General features: G+C 25.2%; 2 protein-coding genes across 7 annotated transcripts; both read right to left on the bottom strand.

The window, feature by feature from the left end:
- Positions 1-1,127: 1,127 nt before the first annotated feature.
- On the bottom strand, positions 1,128-21,530 carry LOC132927325 (probable phospholipid-transporting ATPase IA). Of its 6 annotated transcripts, none has more exons than XM_060991841.1 (20): positions 21,355-21,530; positions 15,814-16,007; positions 14,847-14,945; positions 12,812-12,972; positions 12,560-12,757; positions 12,209-12,489; positions 10,948-11,054; positions 10,002-10,097; positions 7,878-7,994; positions 7,582-7,708; positions 6,263-6,459; positions 5,894-6,178; positions 4,956-5,108; positions 4,385-4,579; positions 3,072-3,230; positions 2,826-3,011; positions 2,362-2,619; positions 2,142-2,260; positions 1,734-1,868; positions 1,128-1,645 (listed from the first exon to the last, which is right to left on the bottom strand). In XM_060991841.1, the coding sequence occupies exons 1-20, from the start codon at positions 21,407-21,409 to the stop codon at positions 1,603-1,605; spliced, it is 3,165 nt and encodes a 1,054-aa protein (XP_060847824.1). In that variant the 5' UTR covers positions 21,410-21,530; the 3' UTR covers positions 1,128-1,602. The 6 variants fall into 6 exon arrangements, 5 of the variants coding, with proteins under 5 accessions (XP_060847824.1, XP_060847822.1, XP_060847823.1 ...); XM_060991839.1 differs by having other exon boundaries at positions 15,814-16,109; XM_060991840.1 differs by lacking the exon at positions 10,002-10,097 and having other exon boundaries at positions 15,814-16,109.
- Positions 16,876-18,835, bottom strand: LOC132927801 (uncharacterized). The gene is made up of 2 exons (XM_060992389.1): positions 18,556-18,835; positions 16,876-18,390 (listed from the first exon to the last, which is right to left on the bottom strand). The coding sequence occupies exon 2, from the start codon at positions 18,377-18,379 to the stop codon at positions 17,324-17,326; it is 1,056 nt and encodes a 351-aa protein (XP_060848372.1). The 5' UTR covers positions 18,380-18,390; positions 18,556-18,835; the 3' UTR covers positions 16,876-17,323.
- Positions 21,531-21,885: the final 355 nt, after the last annotated feature.

Genomic DNA, 21,885 nt, shown 5'->3' on the forward strand with positions numbered 1-21,885 from the left:
ATCACTATAGCCCATATGGCTGTATCTATTAATATTACATCGAATTAACGTCGATTTCGATAGGTCGTGCGTAATAATGTCGTCTATAATGTTATTATCTGAATTTACGCGGTTATATTTCGTTGTATTTAAATTTAAAAAAATAACAGTAGATACTAAGATACTTGAAATTTTCACTAAAAGTTTGTTATTATTTTCATTATATAATAATATTTTCAAAAAATTTAACTCTTTATTATTATTATTTATAGTTATGACAAATTTTCAATTTTTATTTTAGTTTTTTTCTTTAGATGTCTATAAAAATAATTGAAAAAACATTATGAAATATACTTGGTGATATAGACTGATAGACCCAGTTGTAGTTTTGAAAAAACATTAAGGGGAGTGGGCAATTTTCAATTTGTCGGGCCTCTACATCATAATTACATATATTAAATAAAAAATACCATTTATTGATGCGCCTCTAACATAAATTACGTATAACTTTAATTTTTTTTTCATAATTTAAAAAGGTTAGTTTTATTGGAATTTTTATCAAGTAACTGCTTCTAAATTATACTTACTTTTGACCGTGTACATTATATCATATGATAAAAATTTCGTAAATTAGCCTATAATCTAAAGAAAAATGAATGATGATTGATGAATATAATAATATAGTAAATATATATATTAATCAATAATATATTAATATGTAAAAAGCTTAATAGCATCATTTAGATTAATAGTTATTTAAAACAATTTAACATGCAAAACAAGTAAATTTATTATTAATATTTAATAATGATAATAATATTAGAATATTGCTTTATAATAATTACTTAAAAAAATTAATAACGATTAAATTATTTAAAGTTAAAAAATCAAGTTCCAAAAACCCAGAGAGGCATTCACTCCTCCCCCTAAAATATATTCGATAATTTTCAAGACTGAACAATACTTTATTTAAAATCACCCTTCCGACATTTAAGAGATTCTGGAAGGAATTTAATCATTTTAATTTAATACACTCGCAAAGCCATGTGGAATAGCTAATAATATTATAAACATGAACAGAATTGGGTACAATAATAACAAGTCTTATATGACATAAATGCAACAATTTATTACATTCAATACGTACTTAGTTTAACAGTTAATTTTATTATATCCGATTAAAATATTATTATTTACTATTATAGTATCAAAGTAAAGATCAAAATTGAACATACTCGTATATCTACATAAAAATATGTGATAAAAAGAATAATATGCAATATATATCCAATCAAAATAGTATAAATAATATACAGCGCTCTGGAAATCTATATCGATATTGAAAAACCATAATATACCTAGTTATTACTTATTAGTTATCAGTTTATTACCCAAGAACTTTTAACAAATAGGTCAATTAATAGGTAAATAATTTTATATAAAAGTTCATAGAAAGTAGTGTAAAGTATTCTTAAAAATTAGTAAATTGCTTACTTCATACATAATCGTATATTTTCAATTGATTTAAACATATAATTACTAATAGGTCTATTTCAATACAGTTATGAAATTTTATTTATTATGTAGCTGGTATCACATTATTTTTCTAAAATTCCATTTTTCTTAATCGTTATTTGTCATATCATTGCTTAGAGTCCGTTGAATTCTAAAACAAAGTTAAGTAAAATGTATTTAATAACAAATATATTGAAAATATTAAGTATGCAGTTTATCAAATCACACTTAATACTTACGTTATAATTATAATATCGAGTAATAGAACTACACTCGTAGTAAATAGTATTGTAATCCAAAAGATTGGCGATCTAAATATGATTTCATTTATATTGATGAACACAGTAAAATGCATTAACATGTTCTTTAATTCGCTAAATAACAAAACAAAACAAGAAATTATAAATGAATAATTTTTACAAAAAAGGAATAAGTATATCCTATTAAAGACTTTTATTTAAGGCTATAAATAATAATCATGAAATTATTTTAAAACAGTAATAAGTATTCTTTTTAACATACAATTGTCTAACGTATAGTAAGTCGGAGACAATACAATATGTGAGTATAACATCTTTTTAATTAGTACAAATAGTACAATAGCCAATATTACAATAAATAATTAATTACATATTTACATATCTTACTCATAAATTATTATGAATGATATCCATAGTAGTATTGATACCCCTATAGCTAAGTGTACAATAAAAGACCATGACTGAATATGTAAACCTGCCTTGAAACACACAATGACCAACGTACACTAGATAAATAATGACCAATAATATTATTAAAATAGATAATAGTTATAAATATAACTTAGGTATAATTATTAATTGTAGATCATTATGCTATTTGCGTTACAGTGTATATGACGTTTCCGAATACTGAATAATCGCCTACTCTCCCTTTGATCCATATAACTTCATGCTTCATGATGAATAAACATATCCAAAATAAGAATATTGAGTGAAATAAAGCATTAACTATCCATATCCAAAACATTTTAAAACTAAATACATTTTGAGTTTTATAGTACAACTGTGGACATTTTAATCTTGTTTCTGTCGAGCATGAAGTTAGAAATAGTCCCATTACAATCGGTAGTGAAACTGTAAATAACTAAACATACACAAAAAAAAACCTGTTTGCATCTGGTTATTAATTTTAATTTAAGTATCTTGATTAGTTTTTGATAGGTATCTACTATCTATCACAATCGGTATGCTTATATGGCTAACAACCAAGAGAGTTTGATATTATATATTTATGTTCATATAGTTAGGCAACTTATAGTAAGCAACTCATAGTTTTGACTAAATACTTACTGATTTGTACGTGAAAATATTCCATCTATCGAATAGTACTTGACCAGACCATCCAGAATAAATGGCAAACCATAATTGCAATGAATTAAAAACAACAGTTTTATAGTGATAAAAATAAACCATTTTGGTAATCTTTTCATAATTCCAAGCGCCATGCACAAACAATAATTTTAATAAATAATTAAACTGAAAAAAATATTGATTTAAATTACACACAACTAAAATAATTTAGGTTTACTTATTTACTTGACCAATTGAGTAGTCTGAAGCATTGTATGCTTGTAATCCATCTAATCCTACTACACCGACTCCGATACTAGCTTTATGAAGCATAGGCACATCATTAGCTCCATCACCTATAGCCAAGGTTACTTCATTTGTATATTTTGTTACGAGATCAACAATCTGTTACATGAATTTCAGCAATTGTAATACATTGTTTTTTCTAAAAGCTAATTAACTTATTATTGTGTTAATATTTTAGTTCTCCCTAGATTATCTGATTATATTTAGTTTATATTATTTAGATTTTTTTTTAGATGTACAATATTTTAAATTTTCGATATTCGTTCAATATTGGGCCTATTAATAATAACTCGGGTTTAATATGTGACCTACTAAAACGATATAAATTGGCGACGCAGTAACGATAGTTATATTTATATTCGATTATATACAGGCACGACGAGAGGGGGCAGTATGTAGCCTGGGCCTGGCCAAAGCAATCAAATCTTATATTTTACCTAATTTTACTTAAATTTAAAAATAGGCCTAGTGCCCTTGATTACTCTCCACAGTCATGATTATATTATATTATAAGGCCTACGTGGGCCTAATTTTATTATTAAAATGCATGTTTTATGACGTGCATGTTTGTCAATAATATCACAGACTATTCTTATAAGAAAATATTATAATTTTTAGTATATCAAATAAGTAAATATTCAAAATAAAAATTTTATATTTATGTTGGATCATAAACCCTTAAATGATTAATGTAAATAACTATACAAAATACAAATATTAGAATTTAAAATAATTCTCTGTAATAAAATTCTAATAGCCCACACTCATGGGTTTTATTTAATATTAATAAAAATATTTTTTCATATTTCACATATAGTCTGAAATAATAATATTATTTTGATAATTATCGATAATTTATTAGTTCATATTTAGTTGTTGGTTCATCGCGTTAATAGTAATTGAATTATATGGGATTATTCAATTCTAAAAAATCAGTTTTAAATAAATGTTTACTAAAATATAAATTGATAAACTTTAAACACAAAATAATACAAATTATTCATGCCATATATTTCATAGGCAGCAACCGTAGTGTTATAAAGTTCTACTTTAGAAAAACATAAATTAGCCATGTATGTGGGTACCTATACTTATGAGTAGCAAGTAGGCCATCATTTCAAATACGAATAGATCGTGTAGTCTAATTTGGTTACATATTGAACGTTTACCAATTTTTTTTTAGCTTATATGAGTCGCCAGTAATAATTTATCATATAAATTAAAATAATAATTTAAATCAGTTAGACACCTACCTCAGCTTTCTGTGTAGGCGATATTCTGTAACAGATAACAGACTTACAGTTAAAGCACAATTTGAGAAATTTCATTTTAAGATCACTAGACAATGCGTGCTTCAAAAATCGTCCACAGATTATCAATGTACAATTTATTGTTTCAACTTTAAGGTCCAAATTATACATTTTTTGATTTATAGCATGCCTGAGATCCTTGAAATTCAGGTACATAAGGTAAAATATAGTTTTCAAATCATTTCAACTAAAATTATTGGTAGGTAATATATTATTCAATTATTAATTGTATTTCTAAGAATAATAATACCTTTAGCTAATAGTATAATTACCACATAAAAGAACTAATTAATAACATACACTTACGAAAACTACAAACTAAAACCATTAGTTGGTACCTACATAATTTTTTACTTAACTCAAAATCTTAAACTTAATGGTTCTAGAGATACTAATAGATATGAAATTTTAATATTACACAGCAGATTGATTTTGTTGTTAAGTAATTAAGATTACATTTGTTTGAATGTAAATACCTAGTTATCTATTGCTTATTTATAATTTATAAATTTACCGTTAAATTTGATTCATTAAAAATAATTATTGAGCTATCTTGTGTAATGAGTGTTGTAGATAATCCAATATTTATTGCTGTTTCTTCTTTATCTCCAGTTAGTATCCATACTTTAATTGCTGCACACATTAATGCTTGGATAGTTTTTGGTACCTACAGCAAACAATATCAATCAACATATGAGATTTTAAGTAAAAAGTAACTACAAAAATTAAATACATGGGTTTGCATAAAAATTAAACAATATTATAATATACATATTTGTATGACTTAATATAATGGTGTTGTAACTGTAACATTGTAACAATGCTACTGCTGTACTGTTATTTTATATTTAATCTAACTCTCAGTGTTGGCTGAATATTTTTAAATTAAGTAAGTAGGTAGGTACGGCCGGTACGGGTTCTATTCTGTCAGATATCGCCAACTGGATGTCCAACAACGGCCTCAAACTTGCTCCCGAGAAATCAGAATGCGTGATTTTGATGAAGAAGCGCGCCTTCCGTTCACCACACCTGCAAGTGAACGGTTGTGAAATTCCGATGCAGCGCGCCATACTGTACTAGCTAGGGGATTGGTTCGATACCAGATTGTCGTTTGTGAAGGACACAGGTGTCGTTTCCGTCGAGGCTTAGAAAACGATGGTTGCCCGGGATAGGCTGATGCCGAATATAGGTGGATCACCGCAGTCCAAACGTCAGCTGAGCATTGAGCGTTGGACACAAAATCGATTCATTTAAATTTTTATGAATCAATCACAGGCCACTTAATCATGTTAATGGACCATTAGCCCATTATTAATTAATTAAATGTACATTGATTATTTATGAAACTCAGTAATTTTTAGTAAAAAATAATTTGTTATGTATTTTATAAGACATACTAATATATATATATATGTACGTAATAGTATTGTTAAAAGCATAATATTAACCAACGTTGTCTTGTAATTTATTTTCAATTGCAGTCGCTCCAATTAGCGTCAGTTTCTTTTCTATTTTTTCAGCGACCTTATTTTTTGCACTTTCTCGGTCTATTAACACGGCAGATGCATTGAGATATTCATCTTTCCACTTATTATAAAAGCTTTCAGAAATATTTTTATATGCAAAACATAATGTACGATAACCAGAGCGGGCAAAATCATTTAAGTGCATCAAGGTTTGGTTTTTGTACTTTTCGCCAGATTTTGATAAGCGTTTAATGATACCGGTATCTGCACCCTAGAAAAATTGGCAGAGGTTTAATAAAGTTTTAAAATTATAAACATGTATACTTATATTAATATTTATTTTCATTTGTACTACTTTGCAAAATAATTTTATTTGACCATCAGGTGTCCGAACAATAACTGACATTCTTTTCCTAGAATTTGTAAATTCTATTATATTTAAAATTTCATAAGTCTCCTCTCCGTATAATGTAGTAATAGTAATTGATGTTGGACAACGAGTATGAAATGTAAATCCAAATTGTTGAGATCCATTGACTAATGCTTGTTCATCTAAATTATATGCATACAAATATATAAATTATCTAGAATAAATTGTGAAACAGAAAACTAAAATCTAAAAAAAAATATATGACTTGAACAAATATAAATACCCAAGTATAATAATAAAACAAAAATAAAAAAATAAAAATACATATAAATATTACTATTTACAATGTTATGTACTTAATAAGTTTCCTACGCGCTTGTATATATACAATATTTGTCATTTGATGTGTAAGTGTCTACACAAAAATAAGCTAGTCATTTGCGAGGTCCTTTTGAAAATAAACAACAGACAACAGTAAAATTGTACACTTTCTTCATGATACTTAAATGATTATAAATAATTTATAATAAACTGAATAAACTAAAAAGTTAGAAGGTTCATAACCAAACACATCATACAAATCATACGATCGATCTGATGGTTTCTCCCATAAAAATCAAGTAGTATATATTTTAAATGTAAACGGCAAAAGAATAATAGCAATGTCTAAAATATCTTGTATAATGAGAAGTTGAACTGTTAATTAAGGAAGAAGTAATAGTGACCATCAACACTTTTATTTATCAGTCTCCGTAAGAATATACGAAGCGTGCAAGTAGGCTTTCACTCATCTATATCTGTTAAAGAAATAGATACCCAAGTCTAACGATAGTGATCATGCTGAGGGTAGAAAAATATAAGCCACAGACCATAAAAAAGAAAGAATTAAAATTGTTTTTTGTTATTGACTTATGAATTACGACTATATTTTATAATCATATATCAAACCTATTAAACCCTAAAAATACATATCGAAATGTATATAGGTATATATCTTATGTACGAACTAATCGAGCACCTATTTAAAACCACAGTAACCATTAATTAATTTCTACCAGGGTTATATAGTTATTTCTAATAAAAACAACTTCTTTACCTCTTCGCAAAAGAAATTATTCTAGTTAGGTTAGTGGTTCAATTTAGTAAATACGTCTACATTAAAAATAAAACCACCTATAAACAGTATAAACATTTTAGAATTCTAACATTGTAACTATATTAACAATTGTGATAATGCATTTGCATTACTAATCTTAGAATATACAAATATCGTAGGTACATTGTTTGCATAAATTTGTATTTACCAGGAGACGATGCGTTGTACACTATTTCATCCGTCAGTTTTGACTTCTCTGGTATAACTGTATGACAGATAGACATTATTCTCAAAAATTCCAAGATATAGTTTTTGGTAGAGTGATTGATCGAGTTCTATAAATTATAAGCTATAATAAGTAGGTGCTCTTACGGCCTTACTAATAAGACATTTCTAGGTTAAATTGTTTAGTCGACAGTTTTTCTTTTTTTGAATTACAACAAAAACAAAATAGATTTGGTCAAAAACTGGTTTAGATTTAATTATTAAACAGAGATAACTTACATTTATCATTTTATTTTGAGATCCTTCTGGATAAAGTTCTCCAGCAATTGAACAATGTTTTAATTTCATAATATTCTTAGTCAAAGTACCAGTTTTATCGGAAAAAATGTATTTTACCTAAAATAAATTAAATTTTTGATCATGAATAGTTATTAATTATTATTATACGATTGAACAATATAGGTACTTATATATATATATATATATATATTATCTAATAAATAGTATAGAAATACACAAGCTTATAAGTTATTACTAAAAATATGCTTTTAGTAAATTAAACATTTTCTAATTATGATAAAACAAAATTTACCTATTAGGTATTCATAATTAATATGTGGTGTCTATTTATTAAGATTATAAAGCATAATCATATAAAATATGAATATAATGAGGGTAGGTACCAACAGTGTCGGCCTGGCATACCAAAGGCCCATGGATCAGTTTTTTTAAGGGGCCCCCAAAAAATGTACACTGTATTTTGTTGAAACATTATTTTAAGATACTTCTTTAAATATAGGTACTTTACATTTTTTCCAATATAGATCATATTATATAATACCTATATATCATAATCATGATTCATGAGTTAAATTAAATATAAAAGCAATTTTACAACTAATTATTTTTGAAATACCTACCTAGTAAGAATGTTTTAAATAAGTAATTTTTTTAATTTATTAAATGAATAAGCTATTGTTTCAATTAATTTTTGAGTATCAATGGCTATATTCTTTTCTATAGCCATCAACATTAATGGAGTAAGGTGGTTTTGGTGTAACGTTGAGCGAAGTTTTGTTTTTATACATTTAAGCTTTGAAAATACTCTTTCACAAGTTGTTTGTGTTGATGGCAACAACAAAGCAAACTTATATATGACAAATAAATTTGAAAATAAATTTGACTGGCATGATAATTCCCGTACAATTAAAAATGCACAGTGAATACATTTGTTACATTTATTGCAATTTACTGATTTTGATATTTCATCATTATCTTCATCACTCGCATCTTCATTTCTTAAAAGTATCTTATTTTCTGAATCACAATCGGTAGTATATTTAGGTATTTGTGGTATAAAGTTTTCATATTGACTGGAAAATTGTTTCAATTCTGTTAAGATTACTTCATGATTCAGTCCAGATATTTTACATAAAGTACTCAAAGCTGATACAGGCAATAATTCAATGTTGTTAAATACTGCAAAACTTCTAGGGTCCAACCAGTTCAAGTCTTTTAATAAATTTTCATTTTTCATGAATCGTGTTAATGGTCGATGGGTGCGAGAAAAACATTATTTAATATTTATAAATAAATAATAATAACATTATAATAATAATATTATATTAACACGAAGCCGACGCGATGGAAATCATTCATTTAAAAATAAACTATGAAACTATTGAAACGTTTGAAGCTACAAAACAATAAAAAATAATTATTAATAACACAGAAATGAAATTACGAAAACTAAAATTATATTTCTATTATAAAATTTAAACTTAGAAAACATATCCATAATTTATAAGCTATATAAGAAATAAGAATAATATTGTTTAAGTTACTTTCAAGAGTAAATGTCATACCTTCATCATTATTATATATTTATATATTATACAGATATTATAGACTATAGTAGGTATTGTAAATTAATACATAATACATTTTTTTCTATGCAATATTTGTATGATTGCTGAATCCAACATCGGGGCACCGGGGCCTCTGCAGGCTGCAGGGTCGGGCAAGCAGGGTCCTCGTGGTCTCGTCCAAAATAAGGATAAAACCTAACTTAACTTGCAGTAGCGCAATTGATCCAAATAAACCTCCTCTAACTTGTACAAAGCCTAACCTAACCTATGGGAAAGCATCTGATTATTGAATCAATTTTCAATTTTTTGGGCCTCTGAAGAAAAATTGCTCCTATAACGGCTGAACAAAATTGACGACAATAAAAAAAAAAATAAAAAAAAAAAGGAGAGGGGCCCCGGCCGCATTCGCGGCCCAGCGGCCATGGCCAGGCCGACACTGGCGTACCAATCTAATACAGCAATAATTGTGTCATGTACTCGTGTGTGCATTATCTTATAATAACAAAATAATAATATCTAATTAATAAATAAATACCTTTGCCAATTCGACATTCAGATTTTGTGATCTAACCCTAGCAGGTGTATTGCTTTCTTTGTGATACATATCAATGTCATTATTAATAAACCAAGCCTGTAGAATTAATAAATATCGATAAATATCAGAAATTTAAACAAAAATCGTGAAAAACTAAACTAAAAATAAATACAGAAAGTAGTATACCTAGATACTAAAACTAAAATGGGTTACAAAGTTAACTTAAAAATAAAATTTTACCAAACAATACATTATGGTTTTATCTCAATCGTTTTATAATTTTAAAATTCCCTAAATAATTTTTTTTAAATTTGAAGCTAATTTAAACTTGCCAAGATAATTTAGTTAACCAGATTATAAATGGAATAGACTGAGGTCACTTTTGACAAAAAATAAACTAATGATATATGATATAACTAACATGTGCTCTTTATCCATTAACGCCTGGTTAATAGGCAAGTAAGTAACTTAGAGGTATTTGGCCTTCAAATACTAGAAATATTTCTATCTTTAAACTTATATAATATATAATCATCAACCACCTGCATAATACTATCTAATCGAAGTTGGTATTATAACTCATATCATAAAATTGCGTTGAAAAAAAAATAAAAAGAGTATAGATATCTATAAGTGTTGATATATATGTTTTATTATATCCGTCGATTATATGGTCGTTTACTGCTAGCTAGAAATCAGATGTATCTATGATGGGAATTATAAAATGTGGTAACTTTAGAGATAAATGTTCAATGTTCAAGACGTTAAAGTACTTCTGTAAAAATATCTATTGAAATGTTATTTTTATATAATAGCTTTAACAAATATAGGCACATATATTTGGCTCTTTAATATTAGTTATATCACCTACTTATTATAATAATATTTTTTAGTTATTTTTACGATTATTTGTTTAATATTAAAAAAAAAATAATAAACATTTTACCTGTAAGAAACGCACTACTTCAATGTAAACATGTGATACGGGGATTGTATTATGAAATATAACGAAAAAACTGATTGATTGTAAAAGAAACGTGTACGCATTGACATCTATTAATATAAAACAATAAACAACTATGTGAGTATAAAGTTTGAATTTATTTACTTATTTAAATTTTACGTTGTTACCTGATAATTTCAGATAGGTACTTACTACTTACCTACTTCCTAATTTATTTATAATTATAATTATTAAATATGTACCAACAGGCAACAATAATACATATTATATATTTATAAATAATTAATAGTATAATTGTAAGTTATATTGTTCAATTAACGGGTGCTTAACAAATGTGAGGGTATAAATTGTATAGACTCTGGCTGACTGGCCATAGATATATGGCCAGTCGGCAGTCGATTTATATTTATATAAATATAAATAAATTTATCATAAAAAATGAACAACTAAATAGATAAGTTATTATTAGGGCTCAGATTTATATGTATTTATGAAACTAAAATATGTATATAAATATGTGCTAAAAAAATCAAAAAATGTATTTTACTAATATGATTTATTTATTAATATTTAATTATATAATATATTCATGTGAGTTTCTAATGATACAAATTATATTTTAAATAGTAAAATTATTAAAAAAAAGGTATAACAAATTATAAAATATAAATAAAAAAAGCAAAAAAAAAAAAATAGGTAAACATTTTAATTATCTTGATTACAATTTATGATAACAGCCATTTTTAAATTTTCAAATTCAAAAGATCTACGATTTGATCGTAAAATTGCCTTATACCGACTAAATGATCTTTCGACTTCCACTGATGTTATTGGACAGTATTGCATTTTTACTATGAAGAAGTAAGTTATATCAACCGTAGATTAAGTTCAATAATTGGTATTATTTTGTTACTATTTTGTACTTTTGGAAACATGTGAAATTGTCTGTATTGAAAAATACAATCGTACATAATTAATAATTATTAAAAAATCGTAAATGAACAAATTATCGAAATATATATAAAAAAAAATGGAATTATGTAAAAATATGTAAAATAAAATATGGTCAATTTCATTGGAAATCCCTTGAAACGAATTTATCACTATTAATTTATCAAGCCACTGTAAAAATATGTATTTACATATAAATCCGAGTCCTAGTTATTATTACAATTTGTTTAACTTTTGAAAAATATTTTTCAAATAAAAATAACTATTTAAATAGGTACTTATATTATATTACCTCTTTGTTCAAGGTACCAATGTTTATTAGTATGGTTTTTAGTCCACCACAATGAGCATAAAGCACACATAATACTCAGTAAAAAAATCAATAGAAAAACTGTTTTTAGTAACGAGTTTTGAATTGTTTCCATTGCAGCTGATTCTTTTAAAGAGTGCAAAGATTTATTAAGCATAATTTTAGTTTCATGACCGCTGTATATCACAACTCCATAGATCCATTTTGAATTTCGCAGAACTGATCCTCTTAGTAAAAATTGTTTATTACCTAAAGGTATAGGACTATAAAAGTAGGTGTATTCAATTTTAATGCATAACATGTGGTTTCGTAAAAATTATAAATATGTCTCACTTTTTATTCATAATTGTCAGTCTTCCTAAAAAATTATAAAGTAACTTATTTGGCAATTCACATTCAATTATTCCATTTAAACCAATCAAATCTTTTAATTCTTTACAATGAGATGTTTCTTTAACACATTGTCTGATTTTTAAATTTTCTTCACCATCTAAATGCGTAGTTTCTATGTGACAAGTTCCATACAGTTCGCTAAAAATTATCTAGTTATAGAAAATAAATAAATTACTGAAATTGTTTAAATACCTGGAGGAAAGTAGTACTAGGTCTGCTGGAAAGATATTATTATTTTTAACTTTAATAATATCTCCTATACCGATTTCACTCCATCTTTCTTGAACTAAAATACCATTTCTTAACACTTCCACATATTTATGATTAACTTTATAATCTTTAATATGATCAATCTATTAAACATATACACAATTATTAAGATAGTATTTGTACCAACCGTGATTTTATATATTTTATAGATCAGATTTCATTTAATTAGTTATTTACTTGTTATTCATCGTTGAATCTAAAATCCACACATGCATTTTAGATAAAAATACAGGACAAAACCGCACACTTTTTTAAGGTCGTTGTATCCAAAAACTGCACACTTACACAAATATAATACATTATAAAATATATTACTATCAGTCAAGTACCTAGGTAGTAGGTACTCATCATAATAATTACAAAATAATTCAATATTTGTTTACATGTTACAGTAAATATTTTGTTTTATTTGTAACAAATAGCCATTTTAGATGGTTAGAATAATGCTATTCAAAATAAAGTTTAGCATCTTTTCGAAATTTGTTGGAAAATTTTTAACTTTCTTAATTACCTATTATATGTCTATATCTGATCTGTGCGGTTTTATTTTACTACGCCAAAACCAATAAAGTGTGCGGATTTTATCTATCAATCTTTTTAGAGTCAAAATCATTAATTTTCTGTTTTGAATAGGTACACACTTTTTATCATATAATACTTTCTTTAAGAGGACGTTATACGACTTATACCCGCATGTGTTGTCTCTGTCTTACTAATGTAAATCATACCAAATTTTCGTTCAGTAGAACACATTTTGTGATGTTAGCTTTAATATTATAGAGTCAATTTACCTATTATCAAACTTAAAGGTAATAATATTATCTAAGGGCCTGAGGAATCTCATAGGCTATTATTGGTATTTTAATTTTCAAGCGAGTTACGAGCATTTTAAAGTTTTAATATTTTACATAACCATAACTCGCTTAAGAATTAAGATATCAATAAAAACCTATGAGATGCACTAGATAATATTCTTACCTTTAAATTTGATGATAGGTAAATTTACTCTAATATTAAAGCTAACATCACAAAATGTGTTCTGCTGAACGAAAATTTGCTATGATTTACATTAGTAAGACAGAGACAACACATGCGGGTATAACATCCTCTTAAAAACTTTAATTTAAAACAACAATTTATAGCAAATTTAAGAAAATATAAGTAGACAAGTCCCTAATAGTAAAATAATACAAAACAAGCATTTGAGTCACTAAAGATTTTAGAACACAAATATGCAGATAAGATTGATAAATAAAATATAATCGAAAATAAAAATACTGAGGTTCTTACATTGATATTAGGTATCAGTCTACCTGTAAGAATAAATTTTAAGAAATGCTTTTTCAGGAACTTTTTTTTTTAACGTTTTTGGCTTACTAACAAAATTGTTACCTATATATAAATTAAAAAAAGAAAATACTTGACAAATACAAACTAGAATATTTCAAATGTCAATAATGAACTTAAAAAAAACAAATTATCCTGAAACTTATGTCCAAAAAATGCTAATATAAAATAAATTTACTGAACATTTTTCACAAAAGCACACTACACAGTACACATTCACTCCATTTAGAATTTTAAATGGAAAATTGGCTTGTTTTAAAGAAGGTGCTGGTCATAATTTTTTTTTTTTAACAAATTAGTGATTACTAATATGTACTAGGTAGTAGCCTATACTTTATATAATACCTATATTATACTGTTTCTTAATTCTGTGATACATTGTAATGCTGTTATAATTAATAGAGTTAATATTTAATATTAAGTAGAAAATGTTTGCAACTTATAAATAATGCAACTTAAAAATATATTTGATAGGTACCTAAGAAGTAAGATGTAACAAATATCAAGAATTTGTGCACTAAGCCACCAAATAATAAAAATTAAAATTCATATACCTAATGAAGAGTGTGCTACAATTTGTATATAAAATAAATAGTATAAGTATAATTACTAGGTCTTTAATAATTGATTTTATAGCCGAAAATCCAAACTTAATTGTCAAAGGTAATATAGTTGTAAATCGGCCCACTGGAGATGCATCAGGTATTTGCTAAAAAATATACATATATAATATATAAATAGGTAGGTAATAACTAATAATATAGGTACCTATGTTTAAATTAATATTAACCGTCAGTTTTTTTTCAAAACTTTAAAAAATTAAAAATATCTAGTATCTATATTTTTATATAACTAGTATGATACATTTATACATATTATTAAATATTTCCATTGATTATTCTTTAATATAAATATACACCAATATAGTATATAGAATACAGGCTATCAATTATGTAAAATTAGTGCTATAGGTATTATAATTTATAGTAGTAGCTGGTAGGTATTACTGTTGATTTTATGCTAAGGGTTAGACTATTATAAAAATATAACATTATTACAGTAATTATAGGTATTACAGTAGTGTGGAAATAGAAGGAGAACATGTTATTAGAAAAAACTTAAATTATTCTAGTCTCTAGACTAGAAAAGTACAGAACGAATTAAAATAGAAGAAACTTTAACTGAAGAAATTTCTCTAGTTTAAAATCGTAATTATGAAGATTCCAACTGCTTAGCCAGATAATGATAAAAAATACCGAGTTTAGAGGAATCATTAAACCAATTAAAATATTTAATTTTCAAAAAAATTAACATATTTTTTTGTAAACTTTAAAGAAGTGTAATAACGCATATTAATATATTCTTAGATATACCATTATGTTGATGGAAAGTTTAAGAGTTATTGTCAGATACCTATATAATTGTAATTCAATGAAATATTAATAAAGTATAATATCTACTATATTACATTAGTGTAGTTAATTTATTATAGGCATTAATACATTATACAACGTTACAATAGTACAGTACTATTAAGTTATTCTTAAATAGTTGTAAATTATCTATTACATACTAACCTGTAGTATAGATATAAATAAAAAATACTGGTTGCTGAACTTTATTAATTGTTCAATGAAAAAAAGTGGAAAAAATGATAAAATTCCGTATCGAGCAGTCACGACTCGATTTGATTTTTTCTTAAATTGTTCTTTGTCATTGAATCGTATGACTCTGAAACACTTTTGTCTATTTTCTTGATCTCCGTGACAATCTAAAAAACAAACATAACAAAAGGATAAGGAGCGCAATTGGTATACTGACCTTAAACAAAAATTGTATGTTAGGCGCAATTGGTCCATGCCCAAATAGGGACCTACAAAGAAAAGGAACATAATCTTATATATTGCCTAATTGATAAAACAACTTTTACGAATTAAAAACTATATTATTAATTTTTTTTATATCCTATAATATAGGATGATAGGACCTATATAATCGAATTATCAAACTTCGACTTTAGTAATTTGAATATAATATATTATTAAGACCTGAGATTATAATTGATAGAATGATAAATATTACAAGTTACAAGATATTATAAGTTATAACTAGGCCATTATTATAATTTTATAAACGATTCAGATTATTAATAAACTATAATAATTTTCTATTAAAAGCTAATAATAATGTACATTTGTGAAAATTAATATATTATAAAATTTAGATTATTTATATCATAGTTTATTGTTCACCAGAAGAATATTATAATAAAAAATCCTTCAATAAGGAGTACATACCTATTTTAAAAATGTGCTTAGTGGTTATAATACATAGAGCGTAAAATATTTTTTACCTCAAAATCACGGTTAGTTATGGCATTGGTCAGTACTCAGTGGTTATAGGCAAGATGTTAATAAAGCCCCAACTAACTATTACATATCGCTACTGTCACTGCAATACCACGTAAATAACATTTCACAAATTGTTCAGGAGAGACATAAAACTAATTAATTTGTGTGCAAGAAATAATTTTACAATTTTTTTTTCTTATATTGATATTAGGAGCTTAGTATAGTTTAAAAACAATGAAAATTATATTTTGTAATATCATTTAATTTAATTAATAGTACTTACGTGGTTTTTCAGCAATATAATGAAGATACGAGGTATTGAAGGATTTAGATACGTGTTGTTTAAATACAAATGTTGTAGATACGTGTAATTTATATTTATTTAATTTTATATAATACCTTATTTAATAATATTATTATAATATTAATTAATACGTCTTTAAAATATATCAAAACTGTATTAAAGCAAGCACGTACTCAGGATCAATTTTTTTTTTGGAAGGGGGGTGAACCCCTAAAATCCCCCTGGATACCGGCTTGTATTATAGTATCAAATAATAACCAGCTATAAATACATTTTAAATTTTGAAATAAATGAACCTGTTTTATTTTACAAATCAATAAAAAACATAAACAATAAAATATATTAATTAAAATCAAAAACTTGAACTAGGTGTGTAGTATAAATAATAATAATATAAAATATACAACAGTTAACTAAAATAAAAATATCTTGTTAAAACATAATAATTATAAAAAAAAAAAACATAATATCTGATTTATCAAATTCCAAATTTAGATTGTTTTGTAAATTATTTTTCTTTATATTCTTTGTTGATTGAGGTAATCCATTAATTGAAGAGTTTATCCAATTCCTCACCATCCATTCATTCAAACAGAGCGTATTCAAAAACATTTTTTTACAGACTGGTAATGATATGTCTTCTTTTTTTAAGTGATAAGTGTAGGAATAATCTCTTCGACTTTTTTCATTTTCGGTCATTATACGTTTTGTTTCTGTCTTGGTAATCATATTTACACAAAAAGTTTTCTTTTCTGCCCAGGATGTACAATTATTCCAAAAATGGTTAAACAGCTCACTCCTCTCAGATTTAGAAAAATTGTCGCAGTATCTGTTTTTTGATTTATTGCAAAATGTTGAAGCACATGTTGGTTTCATTTTCCTTTCATCCTTATTTACATCTTGAGATACTTTCTTGCCTTGCCTCTGAAACCCTATGTATGCCTTTCCTAGCAATCTATTTTGTTGCATAACTTCCCTATTCCAATTTTTTTTTTGTGATATTATACCTCTTTTACGCACTCTTTTGTCAGTGATTGAATCTGAAGTTTCAATTTCAATTTCTTTTGAATAGTCATGATCATAATTAATAAATTCATCATTATCAGTTTCAAAATTAGTTATACAGTCAGTCTTGTCATAAATACTGTCATCAACTTGATTTTCAGTGGTTGGTGAAGTATTATTAGGAACATTTAAATTATTTTCATTATAAATATTATCTGGTTCATTTATAGAAGTTACAACATTCTCATAAATGAATTCAATATCCTTTAAGGAATCTTTTGTTAAAACTTCATAATATTTTGTTTTTGAAATAGATGAATTGGCTATTAAATTAGTTTCATATTTTGGTTTCCTATTAGAGAAATTGGTAATATTTGTCTTACTTTTTTTTTTATAATATGTAATGTTGTTCATAGCGTCATCTTTATTATTAGCTTCATTAGCAAGATCCAATAGGTGTTTAATTCTTCTTTTTGATGTCATGATGTATAATGCTAAAAAAACATAAATAATAATAATCATACAGTGTACCTAATTATTATAACTATCATCATAAAACTGTAATTTTATTTGAGTAGATAATAATATAATTGAAACTAACTACTTTCATACAATGTTTTATTGAAATAAATTAACTATAACTTAATATTTATAATTACCTGTATAGTAAGACGTTCAATATTATAAGGTCTGAACCGTCTTAGACTAGCAGTCTAGCTCCACCAGCGTTTATGTTGAATAATATTATAATATTGTTCATTATGGTAGATACGTGTTATCAAAATCAAAATGTAATACGTGGTATCACAAAACCTTTAATTTGAGCGGGAAAAAACAATATAATGGACTCGTGGTACATAATAAAAGTGATAGAGAAAATTATAATCTATACAGTGATACCAATATGTCATTTTCAAAAAAAATGTTATTTACGTGGTATTGCAGTGACAGTATCGATATAGTCTATTATTTGTATCCCGCTAGAACATTTATATCAATACAATAATATATATTTATACTGTATTCATTCTATCATTTCTATCACATTTTACATAAGGAATTTACAAGCACATAATAAGTTTAAATAAGACAATTTTATAACATAATTATTTTTTAATCAATCTACTCAACAATTTAATATATACGACCTGACCATTTTATTTTAAAAGAATTCGAAAATGATATAAGTATTAAAAGGTTATAAATGAAAGTTATAAAGTTTATAAAAAATAAAGTTGTTTTTTTTAGATTTTACAATATCAATAACTGACTTATTTATAATAAGTTTTTATAGTTAATCAAATTTAAAATTGTTTAAGTATATTTCTATAATTCAACTATTTTTCTATTTATTAAGCCTAATAATGATGTACTCAAATACGAAAAAATAATATTAATTTACATAAATGAAAATACTTAAGCATATTATAATACATATCTGAATATCTCCATAAAACACAAATAGGATATCCTGACATATATATTAGTATATTACAATAGGACTTTATCCATATTTAATTATAAATGATGCGTATACATAGTCGCATAGATAATTATATTACATATTTATATAAACAATAGATAGGTAAATGTGCATTGCACAAGCACATGTCAGACGCAGACTCAATTAATCATATGTACAGGCATGTACCTATCTAATATTTTAAAAGTCACTTGAACACTGGATTACAATCCAGACAAATTTAAATAATTCATAATAATAATAGTATTATTTAAGATCAGAATAAACATTATAAGTACATGCCCAATAAGTATCTATAACTTTATGCCTACATTACAACACTGAAAACAATATCAAATATTCTAAAATGGTAACGATGTCTCGATGTATTGAACATAAAAATAAAACATTTATTTTGTCGTGAATTTCATCTTTAATTGTATACTAACTGTTTAGCTATAATTATAATTTTAGATATTTGTACTTTTTTCGGAACTTTTTGATTCTAAAATAATGTTTTTATTCTTATCTGTCATCATCTATTTTGGTGGTAAAAAATGCTTCAATCTTCAACCAACTTTAAGATCAGTTTCTTGAAGCAAATTGCATGCAGGTAGTTAGTAATTTAATTCTCATTATTTTTCAATATAATCGGGAAAAATAAAAAATAAATAGGGGAAAATAGGAATTTTCATTCAAAAGAATCAGAACCTGTTTTTGACTAAATAAATTTTGATTTTTTTGTAAAAATTTAACTAAATATTTATATTTTTATATTAGAATTTTTTAGATTTGATATTATTCAAAATATTTTGGTACTTTTTGTGTTATTTAAAATTTTTGATTTTTAAATTTATATTGATATATAATAATTTTGTTGTTGAATTAAAAAGCTTGAAAATTTAATAGAAGGTTCCTCATTAATTATTCATACCATAATTAAAAAATATCAGAAATACGTCATGGTTACAATTTTTTTTAACCGTTAAAAGTTCAAATTTTTACAAAATTCATCAATAACACGAACATTTGTAAATATTATGTAATTAAAAAAAATGTATGATATTTTTATTTTAGCTCCTAAGGTTTAAACATTTATTACAAGAGTTCTCATTAATTTTTATTTGGAAAAAAAGTAGCGCTAATTTATTATTTTTAGTGATTAAAGCTCAAAATTTGACGGTACTGGAAATTCAAACGTATAATAATAATTTTTAATATTTTACAATAAATTATTACTCTACAAATATTAATTGTTAAATTTGAAACATTCTATTACAACTTTAATTATTAATTTTACTTAATTTATCTAAAAAGTAATTCAACCTACATGTATATAATAGCAATAAAATGTATCATAAAAATATACCTAGTTAATTTTATAAGCTGACAAAATGTTTTCGATCATCGTAATAAAAATTCCATATGTTATTATTTATCGTTAATTTAAATTTTAACACATTCATTACAGTGACTTATACTCAAATACTCGTCACTTAATACAGCAAAACGATTATCTACAACACCCCGTTGTTTTTAATTAAGTGCTTAGTCTGGTTAGCTTAGTAGCCTCATAGGCGCAAATAGTGTTTGAAATTTTTTTTTATTTGCGGGGGCGAACTATAACTCAGTTATATACTGGATTTTGAATGTATTATGCTTTATGTAGTTAACTGCTATTATATGGTATTTATTATCTGTAGTTAATTAAAACATTAAATTTTTTAAAAACTATAGGTAGTATAACACTATAAGTCTATAACTCATGTTGGTTTAGGATAACTACGCGAAATACTTATAGAAACAATTTACAACATTGTTTATAGTCTAAACATTTATTTAAATTTTAAATATCATAAACCTGAGGGCTAAAGACTAAAACATATAGTACCTCTACATTATATTATAAAAAATAATTATGTACATAATGTATGTCGTGTGTCATTTTTGTATGTGCTGAATAAAAAGTATATGATAGTAAAAAATATTTTCTTACCGGAGTATTTGTACTGTACATTTTGAGATGGCTTTTTCGTCCTCCAGTTAAACATTTCAAATTCAAAAATAAAAAGTTATTTTTTATTTAAATATAAACAGTTTGTATAAGTTACAGTTGATTTTAATACTAACTAAAAACATTAAACGAAAAAAAAATATTGAGATTTACGTAAAATGTACATATTAAAAAGTCTAAACTGAAGTACACTTCTTGACACTCATATTTTTTCAAGAAATCATTATCTTATCTTTATTATTAGTCACTTATAGAAGTTATCTTTTTCTTTCTGAAAATGAATCTAAATTAAAAATTATCCATAATTAGCTATACAGAGTAGGTACCTACCTACATTTATAAATAAAAAGCAAATAATTAAAAATGTTTATTTAATTTACGCAGTCATTAAAATTTTAGTATATTTACTAGAATATTATTATTCTTCAAAATTGTGAATGCAATCATCTACAATTAGATTACTCAAGAAGGTACTCGAGTTAGTAAAACCAAAACAAAAAAAACTAAATGATA

Source organism: Rhopalosiphum padi, chromosome 3 (genome assembly GCF_020882245.1).
Source record: "Rhopalosiphum padi isolate XX-2018 chromosome 3, ASM2088224v1, whole genome shotgun sequence".
NCBI lineage: Eukaryota > Metazoa > Arthropoda > Insecta > Hemiptera > Aphididae > Rhopalosiphum > Rhopalosiphum padi.

What these genes read in the sequence shown, in the direction of transcription:
- LOC132927801 (XM_060992389.1), bottom strand. Translation starts at nt 18,379, where the DNA reads ATGACATCAAAAAGAAGAATTAAACACCTATTGGATCTTGCTAATGAA.
- LOC132927325 (XM_060991839.1), bottom strand. Translation starts at nt 21,409, where the DNA reads ATGTTTAACTGGAGGACGAAAAAGCCATCTCAAAATGTACAGTACAAA. An exon ending in AAGTAGTGCGTTTCTTACAG is followed by an intron (nt 10,098 to 10,947) that starts GTAAAATGTTTA and finishes TTAATTCTACAG; the next exon opens with GCTTGGTTTATTAATAATGA. An exon ending in AAATAAAATTATTTTGCAAA is followed by an intron (nt 6,179 to 6,262) that starts GTAGTACAAATG and finishes CAATTTTTCTAG; the next exon opens with GGTGCAGATACCGGTATCAT.